Source organism: Motacilla alba, chromosome 19 (genome assembly GCF_015832195.1).
Source record: "Motacilla alba alba isolate MOTALB_02 chromosome 19, Motacilla_alba_V1.0_pri, whole genome shotgun sequence".
NCBI classification, from domain to species: domain Eukaryota; kingdom Metazoa; phylum Chordata; class Aves; order Passeriformes; family Motacillidae; genus Motacilla; species Motacilla alba.
The window spans coordinates 10,440,653-10,459,530 of record NC_052034.1 but is presented as its reverse complement, the minus strand read 5'-3'; the positions used below and the strand labels follow the sequence as shown (position 1 = coordinate 10,459,530).

General features: G+C 61.4%; 1 protein-coding gene across 1 annotated transcript in view; it reads left to right on the top strand.

Annotated features, from left to right (window-relative positions):
- The window catches only part of ELN (elastin), a 122,118-nt gene that overhangs the window by 86,570 nt on the left and 16,670 nt on the right, over positions 1-18,878 (top strand). Inside the window, exons 5-15 of the mRNA XM_038158450.1 lie at positions 5,114-5,224; positions 7,960-8,019; positions 8,610-8,720; positions 14,653-14,706; positions 15,156-15,182; positions 15,367-15,399; positions 16,790-16,852; positions 17,411-17,503; positions 17,834-17,930; positions 18,034-18,099; positions 18,182-18,229. Of these exons, the coding sequence (XP_038014378.1) occupies positions 5,114-5,224; positions 7,960-8,019; positions 8,610-8,720; positions 14,653-14,706; positions 15,156-15,182; positions 15,367-15,399; positions 16,790-16,852; positions 17,411-17,503; positions 17,834-17,930; positions 18,034-18,099; positions 18,182-18,229 (763 nt within the window). The remainder of the gene's footprint in view (positions 1-5,113; positions 5,225-7,959; positions 8,020-8,609; positions 8,721-14,652; positions 14,707-15,155; positions 15,183-15,366; positions 15,400-16,789; positions 16,853-17,410; positions 17,504-17,833; positions 17,931-18,033; positions 18,100-18,181; positions 18,230-18,878) is intronic.

Sequence of the window (18,878 nt, the reverse complement as noted above, 5' to 3'; positions counted from 1 at the left end):
ACCAGGACTCACGGCAGTAATTCCCGAATTCCCACTGCGCTTCCATGAGGCTTCTCCCTGCCACTGCCCAGCACCGACCCCGGCCCTCCGTCACCCCCTTCCCCACACTGTCTGCGCTGCCGGCTCGGCTCCTGTCCTCAGCTGACTCCTCTTGGCCGGCCTGCCGGAGGAAGCGGCGTGCGCTGGGGCAGGGCCAGCGCTGCGCTTGTGCCGGAGCTGCTGCCAGACTGCGCAGCGAGCGGCTGAGCCCCGGGGCTGAGCCCCGCGGCTGCTCCCAGCCCAGACACGCCGCTGGGAACCGGGACGCTGAGACCTGCCAGCCCCGAGCAGCGGCTCCCAGGGATGCTCGGGAGCGGGGCCAGGCCCCAGCAGACGGACAAAGTCACGGCTTCCCCTGGGAAGCTGAGACCCGGAGTGTGGCTTGGTAGAGAGAGAGAAGGAATTCAGTGAAACAGCCCCAAAAAGGCTGCCCATCACCCCAAACCAAGGGGCTTCTCTCCTCCAGCAGTGTTTCTCTCCTCAAGCTCCAGGAGAATGTAGCAACAAGAGGCTCTTGATCATCCCTTACGCATCCCTGGGAGAGAGACAAGGGCAGTTCCTCGTGATCCCTGCCGGCTGTGCCAGGCATCCGTGAGGTCTGAAGATGTGCAGAGCTGCAGGCTGGTGGTGACCTGGCTTCCCTTCCCACCCCGTCCCTCAGAGAGAGCCCGTCCGAAGGAGGATCTGGTTCTGCTGCTGCTGCCCAGAGAGGAAGCTTGAAGAACAGCATTGACTAGAGAAGAATGGCCCAGAGATGGCCAGGAATGCACTGGCAGAGTCCTGCAGGGATACAGCTGTGGAGGAGCACCAGGAGCTGTGAGGGAATCCTGGCTGATGCTGGGACGAATGCAGGAACCTCCCTACCTCCTCTGCTCTGTCATGGCTGCCATTCCTGATGTCAGCCCATGCAGAGACTTTCGGGCCACCATCACCTCCGCTTGGTGTCACCAGCCCGTGCTCAGCCCCTGACCCCTCTGCTGTCTCTGGCACAAGGTCTCAGCTCTTCTCGTTCCCTCTTTTGCCAGCTCTGAGAACTGGTCCCTTCTATCCCACAGGATGTTTGACCTCTCCTCCTCACTCTCCCATCTTGGACCAGATCCATATCTCTTCCTTGGTGACCACCCATCACTTTCTGATCCCTACTTTTCCATCTTTCCTTAAATTCTGACAGCTGGTCCTTCTCCTTGGCTACTAAATCTCCCCTGTATCCATGACCCCATTGCTGCATTGCTGCCCCATGTGGCTCCAAATCATATTCCAACTCCCTGCCTCGGTCCAGCCACCTTCTCACCCCACTCCCTGCTCCCCTCTGCCCTTTCCTCCTGTCCCCACCCTCGGTTTGCTGTGGAGATCCCCTGGCCTGGCAGTGCCCCAGACCCATGTCCTCCCCCACACCACTTCCCCAGGTTCCTCTCCATGTTATTTCATTACAGCCATTAAATCCACAGTCACATTTCCAGTTGCCAGGAGAGCTAGACCAGCTGTGGTCAGTGACTCTCCCCAGCAGAGTCACTGCTGGCGAGAAATAATGGGAAAACTGCAGGTCCCTGGGCAGCCCTGGGAGGGTGGCAGAGGAACCTGGCACCAGCCTGCACTGATGTACCCAGCTGCAGCCCTGGGCAAAGCATGTTCTTAGCTTTTTGCAGTTTCTGTCATTTCCCAGCAAAGAGACAACCACATTCCAGATCTCAGGACTGCAGGGCTTTTAATCACACACATGGTGCCTCTTTGGGAGTCAGACAAGGAGGCTGGAGGTGGCTGCTTACCCAGATCCCCACATTGACAAGTGTTTTGGCACAGGGAACTCATCTCGAGGTCAGCCCATGGCTGAGCTGGTCCCTTCCAGCCTCCAGGTCAGCTCCAAGCAGGACAGGACATTGTTCTCCAACCTGTGTGGGGAGTTACAGTTTCCTGCAAACTGTAACTGTGGGGAAACCTCCAACCTGTGTGGGGAAAGAACATCCTCTGTGGATCCACAGCATTTTTGCCATCAGCAAATGCATCACTCTCCTCTCAGGTTCCTTAATCCTCATCTCCCAGAGAATGTGCCTGAGGGAGGCTCATATTTCACATTGCTGAAAGGCAGACTCTGAGCCCTTCTGGATGCACAGAAAAGCCAGAGGCATGAACCTTATGGCTTAAAAAGCAGAACACAAAAAAATGTACCCATTATGTGATTTTTTTTAAATAATTCTTAATTTGAAGCTCTGCTCTTGATTTTTGGTCTCTGAGTCATGGTCAGAATTATCAGGGCTCTGGGAGTCATTGACTGGCATTGGCAGGGTGCACTGGGAGGGGAGGGAGGCAGCCCAGCCCTGCCTGCTCTATGTTTCCCCTCAGCACCACAAGGATCTGGCTGTGAGATAATAGAGCTCCACCGCCTTTTCCTCAGGGCCTCTCTGTGCTGCAGACACAAACTGGAGCACAGGCAGTGTCTAAAGTTCATGTTCTGGCTGAGCGTAACCAGTTACATCTCTGTGCTCAGTTGCCCACGATTTGCTTCAGTTTTCCCCTTCTGGGTTGAGATTTTCCAGCCCTGCTCCCCACACAAAGGAGGTTTGAGAGTCTCTTTGAACACACTTTGGCCGTGGCAGAGCGCACAGGCAGTGGAAAGCAATATCTCCATAATAAACATTCCCTGCTTTTTTTTCCCTTTCTTTTGAGAATACAAAACAATCTTCCAATATTTAAGCGGATCTGCTGCTGAAACTGCTGGGGGTCAGAGCTGAAATCTGGCAGGGAATCAGCCTTGACCGTTCCAGTAAACACTGAATCTCCCTTGCTGAAAACTACAGACACTCAGGCACAGCACGTTTTGCAGTGATGGTACCTTTTAATCAACACTTGGAAAGCCTCAGACAGTGGGAGCAGGATGAAAACAATCGCTTGCAAGCTCTGAGGGCAGGTCAGAGCTGGGGATGGAGGCAGGCAGAGGTTTCACACCCAGGCGGGGAGCGGTGGCCTGGAGTTACCTATGGGCAGCAGATGTTCAGCCGTCCTTGAGAAGGACAATGTGAATGAGATGGAAGGAGCCAGGACCACTAAATCCCTCCTTGGCCAGCGTCAGGTCAGAGCCGTTCAACGATCCATCACTGAAGGCTTCCCAGAACTGCAGAAATACCAGAGAGAATTCGATATAAACCATAGAAGGATTTAGGTTGGAAGGGATGCCTGGAGGTCCCCAGCCCAGCCCTGGAGCAAGTGAGCACTCCAAAGCCGGGTCAGGCTGCTCAGGGCTGTGTCCAGGCACGTTTTGAACACATCCAAGGATGGGGATCCCAAGGATGGGGATCCCAAGGATGGGGATCCGCTGTCCCATGGCTGCACCACTTCCAACACAAGCCCAACCTCACGGGCCACATCCACAGCTCTTCCCAGCATGTGGAGAGGTGGTTATCCACAAGGGAATGGCAGAGGCAAAGCCTGCAGAGAAGGCACCACCACAAACATTACTGGGACCAAGGCAAGGACAGCTGGAACACAGCTTGCAGCCAAGTGTGGCCTGCAGTGAGGTGGGCATGGATACAGGAGAGAGAGGGTCCAAAAGGGGGGCAGAACCAGGCACCAAAACTGGCCAAAAGATGGAAAAGGAGAGCATCTTGGGGGGACAGGAGTGGGATGGGTTACCGAGGAGGAGATATGGATCTGGTCCTGGTGGTTCATGCCCAGCAGAAAACAGAAGCCTGGGATGGGGTGTCTGCCAGGGGCTGGAGACGGTGTCTCCCCTTCTCCTCATGAGGAGACTCCAATGGCAAACATTCCCAAGACATCTCAAGTGGCTCTCTGGAGAGCGGTGCTGGAAGGGCGGTGCTGTTTCTGTTGGTTATGTCAAGGAACAGCATCCCCCCATGGCTCTGGGCTGCTGCTCAAGCCCTGCTCCCTCCAAGCAGCATCCTTGTGTTAGCAAAACCTCTTCCCATGACAACCATGGGAAGGGACTGCGAGGGAAAGAGGAGCTCATGGAAAGTGAAGGATAGGTGAGGTACGGATGGGATCACAAGAGCCTTCAAACCCAACAGACAATGGGGCCTGTCAGGGAGGGGCTGCCTGAGCCCCCCTTGGTCCCCAAACAGCCCCTGCAGAGCTGAAAATGCTCCTCCTCCCTTGACAAACACCCCAGCACCAAGTGTACAGGGACAACTGGGAAAATCCAATCCTGCAAGTGTCCAAGGTCAGGCTGGACTGAGCTTGGAACAACCTGGGATAGTGAGGGCAAGGGGATTGGAACCAGAAAATGTTTAAGGTCCTTTCCATGCAGTCCATTCCATATTCCTATGTTTCTATCCTAGGACCCTGCCCATGACACTGGAATATGTCCGTGGTGGCTTCCAGCCTCACACTGAGGCTGGATGGCTCCCTGGCTGCCCCACATGGGTGTCCTGTGGGGCTGTGGCGTGGGCTATGCATGGAGTTGAATGTTCCCCCAGGGAAGATGCTGGGAGATGCAGTGGGATGCACAGGAGAGAGAGAGATGGGGACCCACACTCAAAACACCCAGAGATACCCGGTGACTTAGCATCAGGAGAGCCGTGGGGACAACAGTGGGCAGGTGAAAACACCTCTGAGTGGGGTTCTTGGCAAAACAAAAAGGTTTTGCTTGCTGAAAATAAGCCTGAGCAGATGTCCTGATTGCCAGGTACCACAGACCCCTGTCCATGCCTCACAATCCTCCTGCCCCATGCCCTGAGAGGATTTTCTCTGAGATGTCTGACAGAGGTGTGCTTTTCAGACTGTCTCTCTAGTTTGGAGCTTCCTTCCTACAGCATATCCAGGGGTTGATGATCTGTTGGTCAACAGTTAACAGCAGTGAATCAAGGCAGGAAAACCTAAGGATGCTCAGCATTGGAAGAGGCAGCTCCTCTGTCCCTTCGCCACCTTCACCACCTTCCTGGCACACACCCCAAACACGGAGCATTTGCTCACCAGAGACACAGGAGGAATGAGAACTTCAGGCCCTCACGATCGCGGTGAGTTTGGCTGTTCCAAAGACACGTACCAGCCTCAGCTTCCCTGGGACGGTGACGAGGCCACTCCATGCGTGTGACCTGCCCCTCGCACATACCTTTCCTTTGAGCGCATCGGGCGCAGGCCCCGCAGAGCCCCGGCACAGCCCGGCAGTGCCGTTTCCTATGACAACGCCGTCAACAGCGCCAGGAGCAGGGCTGGGGTCCGGGGGCCCGGGCAGGTGTGGGGCTCCTTGTAGCTATGGCAAAAGGATGTTTACTTCTGTGTTTTGCATGCCGGTGTTACCCCCGGGAGAGCGCCCCGCGCGTGTCACAGCAGCGTAAGGCTCTTTGGCATTTCCCCCAGCAACTATGTCAGCCTTTGGGGAAGCTGTGTGTAACCTGCACCTGCCACCGACCGGCTGCAGGAAGCATCCATCCTTCCCGGAGCTGCCACGGCTCCCAGGAGCCCCCCATGCTAGTACAGCCTGTAGCCTCAGGTGCTCTTGCTGCAGCCCTCGTCGTGGGTTTTCTCGATATTGCACCATGCAGCAAATCCCCCGTTTTCCGCACGGGTCCCGCTGTGGGCAGCGCTTTCTGCCTCGCCCCTTTCCCGTCACACCGTGCCCGTCTCTGTGCCCTCCCCGCAGCTTCTCCTGACATTTTGCGAGCTCGGGGGAACGCTCCCAGCCCATCCCTGCGGGCGGCTCACGGAGCGCTCCGGCCAAATCACAAAGGGTTTGGATCCCGTTCCCCGGCACGAGTGCCAGGGGCGGGGAGATCTTGCCTCACATCTATTCTTTCTAGGTACAAAACACGCATACAAAGTCAGAGCCGTTTCACTGGCAAGGTCTGGGAGCTGCTCGGAGCCGGCCAACTGCCCCAGTTCTGATTCCCAGCGAGGTCGCTTTCCCAGCCCTGTTCTCTGCATGTTTTGCAGACGCTCGCATCGAGGATGCATCACCCGGCCAGCCCCGCCCGGGGGGCTGCGTCCCGAGGGCCACATCACGGCCCCGAGGCTGCTGGAGCCGCTGCAAAGCTGCCGATCCCCGCATCCATCTACTCCCGCGTCGCTCCTCTGGAGCGGGGGAGCTCGTGTTTAACGACCACGTGTGTTTTCGCTCAAGCATTACATCACCTGGCAACGCCAGCGGGACGGACGGACGGACGGACGGACGGGGCCAGCCCTGCTGCGCGGTCCCTGCCGATGCTCGTCCCCTGTCTCGTGCCCCGTGTCCCCAGCCCGCAGCCCTTTGCCCTGTGCAGGTGAATAGAAAATCCGCCTCCATGCGGAGCCCACCGAGGGGCTCATGCACAGCCCCCCCCCGGCGTGTCCCAGCGCCGGGTGTGGAGGGCAAAACGCTCCGTGATTTCCACCTCTCGGAATTCCTGCGGCCGTAGCCATCAGCCCTTTCCCTAAAATAAAGTGGGAGCTGAGATAAGCCAGACAGGCAGGCTCCGGAGGGCCGGTCCCGAGAGTGGATTGAGCTCACGCTTCTTGAAGTGGGCGGCCAGGTCGGGCCTTCGCACCTCGCAGCCGGAGAGGAACCGGGTGGATTTGCTGATAATTGGCTGCCAATTTCTGCAGCGGTGGAAGGACCGTGGGGAATGGGGGGAATGATGCCAGGGAGCCCTGCGGGAAATGGGTGCAGACAGGGCATTTTCGTGCACGTGCTCCCACTCCCAGCACATTGGGGTCACGAGGAGTCAGGTACTGGGATAAGCAGCGTCTCAAACCCTTGCCGTGCAGGGAAGGGGCAGTGCTGGATCTGCCGTGGAGAGGGTGATTTTGCATTCCTTGCCCTTCATCCACACAGCAGATTCTCATTCACATCCACACAGATTCTCCTCTTCCACTCTGGCCCACCTGCAATGCTCTATCCACCTCTGGGATCTCCAGCATAAGAAGGACGTGGAGCTGCTGGAGTAAGTCCAGAGGAGTCCACAGAGATCCTCCAAGGGCCGGACCCCCTCTGCTCTGGAGCTAGGCTGGGAGAGCTGAGGGTGTTCACCTGGAGAGGAGAAGGCTCCAGGCAGACCTCAGAGCCCATTCCAGGACCTAAAGGGGCCCCAAGAGAGCTGGAGAGGGATTTGCGACAAGGGATGGAGGGACAGGATAAGGGGAATGCCTTCATATTGACAGAGGGGAGTGAGAGATTAGATGTTAGGAAGAAATTCTTCTCTGTGAGAGTGCTGAGGCCCTGGCACAGGGTTCCCAGAGGAGCTGTGGCTGCCTCTGGCACCCTGGAAGTGTCCAAGGCCAGTTTGGACAGGGCTTGGAGAATCCTGGGATAGTGGAAGGTGTCCCTGCCCATTGCAGGGGTTTGGAGCAGGATGGTCTTGAAGGTCCCTTCCAACCCAAACCATTCCATGATGTTGCAACTGATCCCACCATTGAACTCACTGCTGCCCCAGATGGTGCCCGTGCCCTGTGCAGAGATACCCCCCGAGGAGGGGGGATGAGGAGTTCAGTGGGGACACGCAGGGCCCGGGCTTGGGCTCGGCGCTGAAGGAACCTGGAGCCCCTGAAGGGGCTGGGGCTGGAAGTGGCTCAGCTGCCAGACCCCCCCTCATGCCCTGCTCTGGGGGTCGTGGAGGCCACGTGTCCATCACTAGCCCCGGCCGGGCCGGGCTCTGCATGTCCCCAGGGCACCCGTGGCCGGGAGGGGACCCCCGGGGCCCGTCTGCACGTTTTCCTGCAAAATGGCCGGTTTCCCGTCCTGCCGGAGGCCTCACACCCCGCGCCCGCCACCTAACGGCCACCGCCGGCGGACACCGGGATCGGCACCGGGATCCGGCACGGGCGCTGGGATCGGGGCACTGACACTGGGACCCGGGTGTTGGGCACCGGTACCAGGATCCGGGCACCGGGATCTGGACGCTGGCACCAGGACACGGGTGTTGGGCACCGGCACCTGGCACCTGGCACCGGCATCCGGGCACCTGGCATTGACACCGGGATCCGGACACCGGGCAGCGGTACTGGCACCGGCACCGAGATCCGGACTCCGTGCACGAGGCACTGGCACCGGGCACGGTACCGGGCATCGGGCCGATCCCATCCCTCGCGCCCCGCAGCCGGAGCGGCATGCCCCGAATTCCCGCCTGCACTCCCGGACACCCTCCACCCTTCACCCCGGCGGTCCCCACCTGCCCTCCAGTCCCCTTTCGGGACAATGCCACCGGGGATGCGAAACGCCCCGGTATCACCCGGGATGCGAGACCACTCAGGTGCCAGTCGCGATGCGACACACATCCATCACCCTAAACGCCCGTGGTCCCCGTGCCGGTGGGTGCAGCCCCCCCGTCCTCCCCCACCGCCTGCCTTGGCAGCTCCCCACGCTTTCCAGCTTTTTTGGCAGAGACGCGCCGGCTTGGAGAGAGCAGCGAGGAATTAGGAAAAAAAAAAAAAAAAAAAAAAAAAAAAAAGGGGGGAAAGGAAAAAATCCCTCCCCGAGCAGCCAGCCCAATCGGCGGGAGAGGCTCGTGTGTGTTTGGCCTTTCCTCATGACGTAGTGTCCTGTGCCTCTCTCCCCCCCCTCCTTTTCCCCTCCCTCCTCGCCCCCCTCCCCTTCCCCTCGCATCCTTGGAAGCAACAATTAAGCAGCTCTGGGATAAAACACACAGCCCGCGGGAGCACGGGGGCATTGCTTCAAGAGATGGCAAGGCAGGCAGCTGCACCCCTCCTCCCCGGAGTCCTCCTCCTCCTCTCCATCCTCCCGGCTACTCAGCAAGGAGGTAAGGAACGGAAGGCTCCTTCCGTAGCCTGGCCAGCGCTTCGCTCCGGTCCTGCGGGGACCCTCCGCTGGCACCGGGGCTGCGACATCCCCAACCTCCGGGCAACCCCTCGCCTGCCCCGGCTGCCCAGCCCCAGGCAGGGACAGTCACCCACCTTGCCTGCCTCCCCGAGGGTAGGTGGGCAGGCCCCGGGTGCCACCTCCGCCGAGGGCTCTTTGCTCCCCAAACCGACAGGTGGTTTGTGCCATGCCCGGGTGGGACAGGATGTCACCGAGGGTGGTGACACGGGGCAGTCGGTAACGGCACCGCTGCACCAAGCACTCATCAAGGGGAGGCTGCGAGGGGTGTCCTGGTGAGAGGCTTGGGGACACCAGAGGTTTGGGGACATGAGAGTTTTGGGGGCATGAGAGATTTGGGGGCATGAGAGGCTAGGGAATATGAGAGGCTCTGAGGCACGAAAGGCTCAGGAACACGCAGGCAGGACACCAGGGGTGGCCACCAAACTCCCATGGGACTCAGAAGTGCGAGGGGCCGGGGGAGGTGTCAGCTGTCACCTCGCGATGCGATGGCAGCGGAGCTCAGGGCGGTGGGTGGGTCGCAGCATCCCGCAGTCGCTGTGTGCGAGCGGCTGCTCAGTGTGTGGCCGTGACAGCCCCGGGGCTGCAGTAGCTGCAGAGCGGCTCGACCCACCCCAACCGCAGGCTGGGGGTGCCAGGGGACCCGCACACCGCCCTCATCGCCCTTGTGCCACCAGCGTCGGGTCCCTGTCCCAGCGTGGTCCCAGCGCCGTGTGACAACTCAGCCCAGGCACACGCAGGCGTGGCACACGCGGCCGGGGAGAGGAGGTGACAGCCAGCGCAGGGCTTTGTGTCCCAGCCGTGTGACACAGCCCGGCCAGCGCAGCCGATGCCTGCCCGGTGACCAGCCCCTGTCACGGCGTCAGACTGGGGGCTGAGCTCCCACCCAGGCGGTGAGAAAGCTGAGCACAGGTCAGAGCCCCCGCTGAAGTGGCCAAACTGGGCAGAGGGCTTTGTGGAGGCGACAGCACCACCAGGGAGGGGACAATCACCTCTGGAGAGCAAGGTGGCTGTGCCAAGGAGAGAGTGTGATGGGCAGAGCCACCATCGGCCACGGGGTCTGTGCCGGGGCTGTCATGTGGGGCTTGTTGGACAGAGAGGATTGAGGACTGGATGAGGAGAGTGGACAGGATACTGTGGGCAGTGCCAGCACTGGATGGGCACCAGGGCAGCCACAACCACCTGTCACCAAGGGCATAGCCCTCAGCAGCTCCATCTGCCTGTGTCCTGCAGCTCACGGACCCCAGCCTCAGGGTGGCCCCTGTGCAGGCAGTGGGACCCCCGAGCCTGGAGCTGCCTAGGAAGTCGAGCTGCTGTTGGTGCCTAATCCTGCTCAGGATGGGATGTGCTCAGTCCCAGGCACTCTCCATCTCTGGCATTGAAAGAAATGTGGCTTGCTGGTCCAGCTTGCTGGCTTGCTGTGGCTTGCTGGCTTTGCTCTGACCCTTCAAGCCGTGGCCAGCTGGGACTGTCTCTGGAGGAATTCAGACTCCCGGTGAGACCCTGCAGCAGTTCCCGAGCAGCTCGGGACTGTTGGCCCTACTCCAGGCCCCGGCTCAGTCCCCAGGGGTGTTTGCTGGTTTGGGAAGCAGCTCACGGAAGAGGTGAGCTGACCCTGGAGATGGTCCCAGTGCTGGTCAGATGCGGGAGAAAGCTCTCCCATGGGGGACTGAGCACTGTCTCTGCAGCCTGGTGCCTCGCCCCTGCTCCTAGCAAGCCAGCCCTTGGGGACAGAGCTGGCAGAGAGGCATGGTGGCATGATGAGGGGGGATCCCGGGGTGCTGGGGATGGTCAGGGCTGTGTCCTCCAGCACCGTCTGCCAGTGCAGCTCCAAATCAGCCTGGCAGGAGAGGGAACCCTGAGACATCCCAGGGCTGAGGGATTCATACCCAGCCTGTCACCTCAGAGAAGTGCCAAGGGGCTGAGCTGGCAGCACTCAGGAAACCCCCAGCAGCAGGTCAGGATCAGCCCCTGGGGATCCGCCCCTGGGGAGCAGAGCTGTGCTGACACTGTGGGGATCTGCACACAGGTCACTGCAGGGAGAAGGGGCTGTGACTCCCTAAAGGTGCCAAACGCAGCTTGTCCCAACATCTGGAGCAGGACATCCATCCCTCAGTGCTTCCATCCATCCCTCAGTGCTTCCTGTGTGGAGCACAGGGGATCCCCCAGCAGTGACAACCCCAGGAGGGACAGGAGGGGCCCTGGGGAGGTCCCAGCCCTGCAGGCTCTGGGCCCACAAGGAGCAGCTCGGGTGGGTGCAGAGCGGCAGGCACTGGGTGTGGTAGCACACAGACTGGGGCTGTGGGGACCCTCGGAGGACACCCAGGGTCCCCAGGGTGGGGCTGGGATGGCATCTCCCCTTCCCAGCCAGACCCCGGCCTGCAGGGCTGCTCTCTCCCCTCAGAGCTGGCAGGGTGCAGCTCGCCCGCCAGCGCTCGGAGATGAAAGCTGGAGCTTCAGGGGGGCTGGAGAGGAGCCAGGCCTCGGCAGCAGCCCCCCCGCTCCCCCCGAGCTGCTACCAGTGAGCTCGGCCCGGGATGCAGCACAGCTTCAAAGTCGCTTGGAGACTGAATGTTTCCATAACTTTCTCCCAAGAAAAAGAAAACAGCGGAATGAGGGAAGAGGGGAATGTTGGTGGTTTTGCACTGAGGCTCCTCCGGGTGCCGATGGGCAGAGAGTGGTGAGGTATGAGGGTGTCTTGTGCTGGATTCTCCGTCCTGCCCTTGGTCTCAAAACCTATGGAATAGAGAAATCCTCTGTATTTCTGGCTTGCGAAGGGAGCTGCAAGCATTGGTGCAGATAGAAATGGCGCAGCCGATCCAAACAGGATCGGAAGCAGCTCTGGCAGTGGAACAGCGGGGATATCCACACCTGTGGATGGAGCTGTGGGGGAAAATGTCCCATTCTCATAAACATGGAGACTCCACACCAGATCCTGAGCACCTCCATGGCTCACACCCTGACACAGCTGGGGCTGCACGAGTGGCTGTGAATTCTCTGGCCTCTGGATTGAGAAGCCGTCCCTGGGGTGGGATGCAGGCTCACAGCCAGCCCAGCCCTGGAGACAGGCTGGGAGCCCAGGAAAATCCCCTTCCCGGGGTCCTGGCAGGCTCAGAGCAGAGGAAGCACCAAGCTCCTTCAGTGCTGGGAAGCTGCTGACTCAGTCTCCCCTTCCCTGATGTGCCAAAGTAGTCAGTGGAGAGGACAAATGGGAGCACACAGACCCCAGACTGGGCTGGAGGCTGCTGGTCCTGAGGCTGGGCAAGGACAGAGATGGCCAGAGAGTGATGGCCAGAGCCCAATGTGGTCACGGTGTCAGCAGTGTGTGGGGTGTCACCTACACCTGTGCTCAGTGGTGCTGCCAGGGGGAGGGACTGGAGATGCTGGGGGACCTGGAGAGAACCCCCAGCAGTGCCTGCACTAGGGAACAGCCCCAAGCTGGGCTCTGGGGGAGCAGCTTGTGAAGGAGCATCCAGGGCAGTGCAGATCTGGCCGTGCCTGGCAGCAGAGCTGGTCAGGAAGAGCTCCTGAGGGAAAGGCTTGTCCCCCCAAAGCCACATGGCACCATCACCCAGCCACCCATCCCACTGCCTCCGGGCCATCCCATCTCCTGCCAGGACTTGCTGACCTGCCCCCCACCCACCTCCTGATTTGGGCAGGAGCAGCAGATAGATCAGCACAGCCTCTGCAACCCTCCCAAATGTGTCCAGGCATGGAGCCCTCCCTCTGGATGGTTCCTGGGGCGGGGGCAGACAGCATCACCACAGTGGGACACTCCTGGCAGGACCCTCGGTTCCCCAGGAGGGTGGTGATGATAAAGTGATGAGTCTGGCAGCCGTGGCTGTAGGCAGTTGACACCTGGGCATTTCTCTGGTCCCCACACTGCAGGGATGCTGTGAGAAATCCTTGTCCCAGCTTCCTTGGGAGTCTCCAGCACTGGCCCAGGGTAACAGAGGGGTAGGGAAGGTCAGTCCGGGTCACCCCAGCACCAGGGACCTTGCCTGGGGGGCTGAGGCTGGGGAGTATGATGGGGGCTGAGCTGCCCCTCCCGGGTGGGGACAGTCCCTGGCTGTGTCGCGGGGTCCTTGGCCGTGCCCGGCACCGGCTCCCAGCAGCAGCAGGGCTGGGAGGGAGAACTAGCGCTGGGCGGACGCTCGGAGTTTGTTGGGAAACAAGGCAGGAGCTGGAGTTGTGTTTTTCCAGACTGGGGGGTGGGGGTGTGGGCGGGGAATGTGCCGGGAAAAGGAGCCGTTCTGTCACCCCTGGCCGGGAAAAGGAGCTGCTCCGGAACCCCCTGGCCAGGGGCTGGGCCGTGCCAGAGGGCTGAGCACGCGTCCCCTCGTGTCCCAGGGACACTAGCGGAACCTCGGGAGGGGATATAGGGGGGCGCAGGCCTGGGGCTGTGCGATGGGTCCTGGCACGGCTCCTCCCCCTGCTTGCTGCATCCCCAGGGATGTCCTGTCCTGCCACTGAGCATCCCAACATCTCCTGAGCACCCACAGCCCGACACCCCTGTCACACACGGCGGTGTCCTGACACCCCGGCGCATCTCTGGGGGGGGCTGGGCATCTCTGCCAGGTGCCCAGGGTGGAAAGAACACATGACTAGGGCCCAGGGGACACCCTCATCCCTGTCACTGGTGGGGCACAGTGTGGGGGACACCCCCAGAATTTGCCCCACATCTGCCATGGAGATGTGCAGCACAATGTGCTGTGCTGTGCCAGCCCTGCCTGTTGCCAGACCTGACATCTGCCTGTCCCCCCTGGGCAGTGGCACTGCTCTGCCCACCCCCTGAGTATTGCCCAGCCCGTGGTGGTGCTGCCAGAGCTGCACCCATCTCCCGGGCCTGGGGAAGCCACTGCAGGTCCTCAGGTCCCAGCCAAGCCCCCATAGGGTCTCCAGTACCCCCTGAATTCCATCCCCTGTGGCAGTGCAGGCACCAGGGCTGGCTCCCCATGGGGACTGTGGCCACGGCAGCCCTCCCACACCCTCTTGGCAGCTTCCCTGTCCTGCAAACCCCATCACAACCCCTCTCCCGCTGCCAGAAGAGGAGCTTCCCTCTGCACTGCAGCCCCCTCATGTCCCCAACCCACCTGCAAGCCCCCAGCCCACCCACGGCCCTGGTGGAGCTGGGGGGGGGGCAGCTGGGGGCACAGCCTGGTGGCCTGCAGCAGACATGTGGCACTACTAGCATACAAAACAGCCAAAAAACCTTCTTGTGGCCTCTGAGCATGAGCTGAGATGCCCTGGGAAGTGCTGGGACCTGGGTGGTGACCTTAGTGTCACACAGACAGGTAGAGGGACACAGGGAGGTTCCATGGGTCTCAGCAGTGTCCCCCCAGAATGTCACCCCAGTGCCACTGGCCTGAGCTGGCTCTTCCCATTGGCACCTCGGCAGACAGGACACACCCAAGGATCCTTGGGGCAGCCCCAGAGGATGCTCAGGTGTGGCTGGGCCCATCAGGGACTGTGGGGATGGACTGGGACAGCCCCACGTCCCTGGCCGTGCCCAGATCCACCCCCAGAGCCACGCGAGGCTGCAGGGGATGGAGACAGCCCTGGCTGTGGGACGGGGCAGGAGCTGGGAAGCAGAGCTGGACAGCAGCCAGCCCCGTGTCCCTCCCTCCTTCCCATGCAGGCCAGCTCCTGCTGACACCTGGGTCCCAGCTGGGGCACCTCCGAACCCTGCCACCACTGTCACCTGGGCAAACAGGGATGCAAGGAAAGGCAGGGACCTGTCCTCGAGCTCCACATCCCAACTCCTCCGCAGGGAGCAGCAGGGGAACCAGGAGGAGCCCCCTGCCTCCCTGCCTGGACCTCTGGGGGGATTTTAACAAGGTTCTCTTCTCTTGCAGGGGTTCCTGGTGCTATCCCGGGAGGGGGAGTCCCAGGAGGAGGCTTTTTCCCAGGTAAGGAAGCCCAGGCACTGTTGGGAGGGGGCATCTGCAAGGATGGTCAGGTGCCTGGGGGGTCCTTGAATGCCTGTGAGACACCATGGAAGGCTGGTGACCTGCCAGCCAGGATCAGGTGACACGGGGACATCTTGTCTGGCTGCTCAGCATGGACTCAGCATCAGCCCCATGGTGTGGGGACACGACTTGGTAGCAGTGCCACGCTTACCTTGGGGGCCCCATGCCCAGGGCTGGCACCTACACCCTGCCCAGCCCTGGCCACAGGAGGTGCTCAGAGGTCACAGCCTGTTCCCAGATCTTCAGCCAAAATCCTGGGGACATGCCAAGGGGGAAGGCCCATCCCCTGACGTGCGTGTGACCCTCCCCACCTCCCCAGGGACCCTCGGGAGCCTGGCTGGGTGCTGGGTGCTCCCGGGGCAGTGCTCAGACTCTGCCCTTGCTCGCAGGTGCTGGAGTTGGAGGTTTGGGAGCAGGTGAGTGCTGGGACCCCCTGACAGGCTGTGCTGGGCTGGGGAGAGGGACAGGATGCCCAGTAGATGTGCCTTGTTTGGGCAGGGGGTCTGCCAGGAGGCTGGCCCTGTCCCACATGTGCCCTGCCCAGGCATGCTCGGAGGGAGGATGGCTCTGACCCCTCTCCCTCCACTCGCTCTCCCCTAGGACTCGGGGCTGCAGGAAAACCTCCCAAACCAGGTAAGAAGCCTTTCACCACCTCCAGGCCAGTGGCTGGGATATTTCCCAACCACTGCTGCCCTCATGCTGCTTCCCTGTGGCCAAGGGGGACCCCCGCTGGCCAAGGCACACCCAGCCCTGCCCTGCCACACTAATCCTGCCACAGCCTTCAGGAGCTTCCCTCCCACACCCCACTTCGGCGCTGCCCCCTGCCCCCAGCCTCTCAAACCACCCTTTGGGGGTGCTTGCTGCCTATAAAGCTGTGCCAGAGCTGCGGGAGGAGATGCAAAGCAGGAGCCAGTGTCCTGGTGGGAAGCTGGCAGTGCCTCCACCTGCCTGCCATCGGGGCCAAGCAGCTTTTGCAGAAGGTCCTGCAGCCCATGCTGGGCTTTGCCTGGCCTAGGAATGCTGGGGAGAGGGTACATCACCAGGAGAGAGGGGAGATGCTGGCAGGAGGATGCGCAGAGGGAGGGCACCGAGCCTGGGGCAGCAGGGACTGAACATGCAGCATCTGGGGCCAAGGGAAATCATGTAATCATAGAAGGGCCTGAGTTGGAAGGGACCTTAAAGCCCATGTCAACCCACTCGCTGCCATGGGCAGGGACATCTACCACTGTCCCAGGCTGCTCCAAGCCCCATCCAGCCTGGCCTTGGGCACTGCCAGGGATCCAGGGGCAGCCACAGCTGCTCTGGGCACCCTGTGCCAGGGCCTGCCCACCTCCAGAACAGAGAATTTCCTCCTAACATTGAACCTAAATGTCTCCTCTTTTGGTTCAAACCACTCCCCCTTGTCCTGGCACTCTCTGCCCAGTGCCTTGATCCCCATGGAGAGATGCTGCTTCAGGCAGACCCTGGGGTCCCCTCCGTGCACACCCCAGGGGTCTGCACTGTCCCCAGGGCAGGGCCACTCCACGCCCCCGGCCCCCCCAGTCGGCCCGGCTGCGCAGTGGGAGCTGCAGCCCGAGGCGGGGGCTGACAGCCTCCGTTTGCTCAGATTTCAGCTCGTGGAAAGAAAAACAAGGCCCTTTATTTTGGCGTAATTAAAACCAAACACGGGGCGGCTGCGAGGCCCAGCCGGAGCGGTGTCCGCGCCCGGAGCCAGCGGCTCCGGAATTTGCGCCTGGAGGGAGCGAGGGCTGATGAGCCCCAGATGTTGGAAGGCAGCGCTGGCCAGAGACCCAGGGACTCATTCCTCAGCCATAAACATTTTGGTTCTGTCCCCTTGTGGCCTGGCAGGATGGGGGGTGGGTGAGGCAGAAGGAGGGATAAAGTACCCAAGTGCTGGCGAGGACTTTTGTCACCTGTCCCTGTGCCTGTCCCTGGGCTGCTCTCCCATCCCCACGGTGCCACAGGGACTCCTCTGTCCCTCTGGGCCTGGCCACCCCCCACCTCACCCCGCTTCTCTTCCTAGGGGTCGGAGGACTTGGGGGGGTCGGAGGACTTGGGGGACTCGGCCCCCTTGGCCTGCAGCCAGGTGAGCACAGACTACTGTCCCCCCCTGCTCTGGGCCATCCCCGGGATGATGTCCCAAGAGACCCACCTTGGGGACAGCACATCCCTTGTCCCCATCTCCACAGCTCTCCAGAGCGTGCTGGTTGGGTCCCATCTGGGCTGGGTGCCCTTCCCAGACCTGAGGGACCACAGCCACCCAACAGGCAGCCCTGAGGGCCCCCAGCATGATGACATCAAGCACAGTGGGGTGACTCTGCAGGAGAGGAGGCACCTGGGGTCCCTGCAGGGCCAGCAGCAGAGGGACAGTGGCTGCCAGGGGTCAGCCAGGGCCTCCAGGGGTGTCAGCATCCTCTGCAGGGGTGTCAGGTGTGTGTGCCAGGTGGGATGTGGATAGGAGTGCGAATTTGGGGGATGCAGGACAGGGCAGTGCCTGCTAACGCCACCTTGCTCAGCCTAATGCCAGCCCTGGCACTGCCACGCAGCCCCCATGGCTCACCAGCCCCTGTGCCCACCGCGAGGGCAGGACGCCCTCTTGGCAGCTGTTTTTTGGGGGTGCTGATGCTGGCTGTTCTCCCCACAGGTGCTGCGGGTCTGTTCCCCGGAGCTGCCTTCCCAGGGGGGGCGTTCCCCGGAGCCGCCTCGGCCGCGGCGCTCAAGGCTGCTGCAAAAGCTGGTGAGTGCTGTGGGAATCTGGGCAAGGTGGCCCCGGGGCTCGGGCAGCCCCCAGGGACTCCCAGTGTTCCCTGGCTGTCTGGGCCAGGACAGATTTCCCCTGGAGCCAGAGCTGCAGGCAGGAGCTGATGTTCTCACTGGGCTCCCCAGTGACTTGGAGGGTCCCAGGTTCGGGGAATTGGCCAAACCTGAGCCCCTGGGAGCACAGACCACAGAACTGCCTGGTCACTGTGCCCAGTGTGGGAGACCCACCCCTGGGACTGCCTCAGGGTGTCCCCTTCACCCCCCCAAGGGCCATCCTGAGTTTGTCCCTTCTCTGGCACCGTTCCAGCCAGCCGCAGGTACACCCCTCTTCCCAACGCCCCCAGGTGCTGGCATTGGAGGCGTGGGTGGAATTGGTGGTCCTGGTGGCCTCGGGGTCTCCACAGGTAGGAAATACCCCTCGCTCCCAGCAGAGCCGAGCCTGGGGCAGAGCTGTCCCTGGGGTGGGCAGGAGCCGGGCTGGGGCTCAGGGGTCTCTGCTGCCCGCAGGTGCCGTGGTACCGGGCGCGGTGCAGCCCGGCCTTGGCGCGGCAGGGAAACCCCCTAAAATACCAGGTAGGTGACGGCCCCGGCATCGGGGCCGGGGCGGGGAGCGATTCTATCCGGCCCCTCATCCCTGAATTTCTTTTGCCTGCAGGTGCTGGGATTCCTGGAGCTTTTCCAGGCGGCGTGCTCCCCGGCGCAGGTGAGCTGGGGGTGCCCACCCCACCGTCAGCACCCCAACTTCGAGGGGGTCCCCACCCTGCCAGCAGCACCCCAAATCCGAGGGGTTTTTCCCCCAGTGCCAGCACCCCCATGGGGAGAGCACCCTGCCCTGCTGCCCGCCTGAGTCCTGTTGCTCTCCACAGCTTCCAAACCCCTTGGCTGAGGCTCCAGTGACATTTCCACCGTGCCAAAGGCATGGGGGGGACCCGGCACCTCCATCTCGTGCCAAGCTTGGCGGGAGCAGGCAGCACCAGCGCTGGGAGAGGAGTTGGCACAGCCACCAGGGCTGGCGAGAGGGAAGGAGGGGGAGGTGGCAGGAGAGAGGAATTCCTCAATGCAAAGTAATTTGGGGGAGGAAAACTTGTGAAAACAAGATATTTCGACACTGTCCGAAGTGTGTTGCTGGTCAGGAATGTCTTTTCCATGTCTGCAAATGCTCGAGTTATAATGAAAGACATTTGTAAGAGGGGAAAAAGAACCCCAAACCAAAAGGAAACTCAAAACCCAAAAATCCAACCCAAAAGATTCCAAGGCCACAAGACTCTCTGCTGCACTGGAGGGCTTGAGAGCCCTGTCTGGCCCCCGGCCACCGAGCATCAGCAGGGCAGAGAGCACTGCCCAGGCCTGGC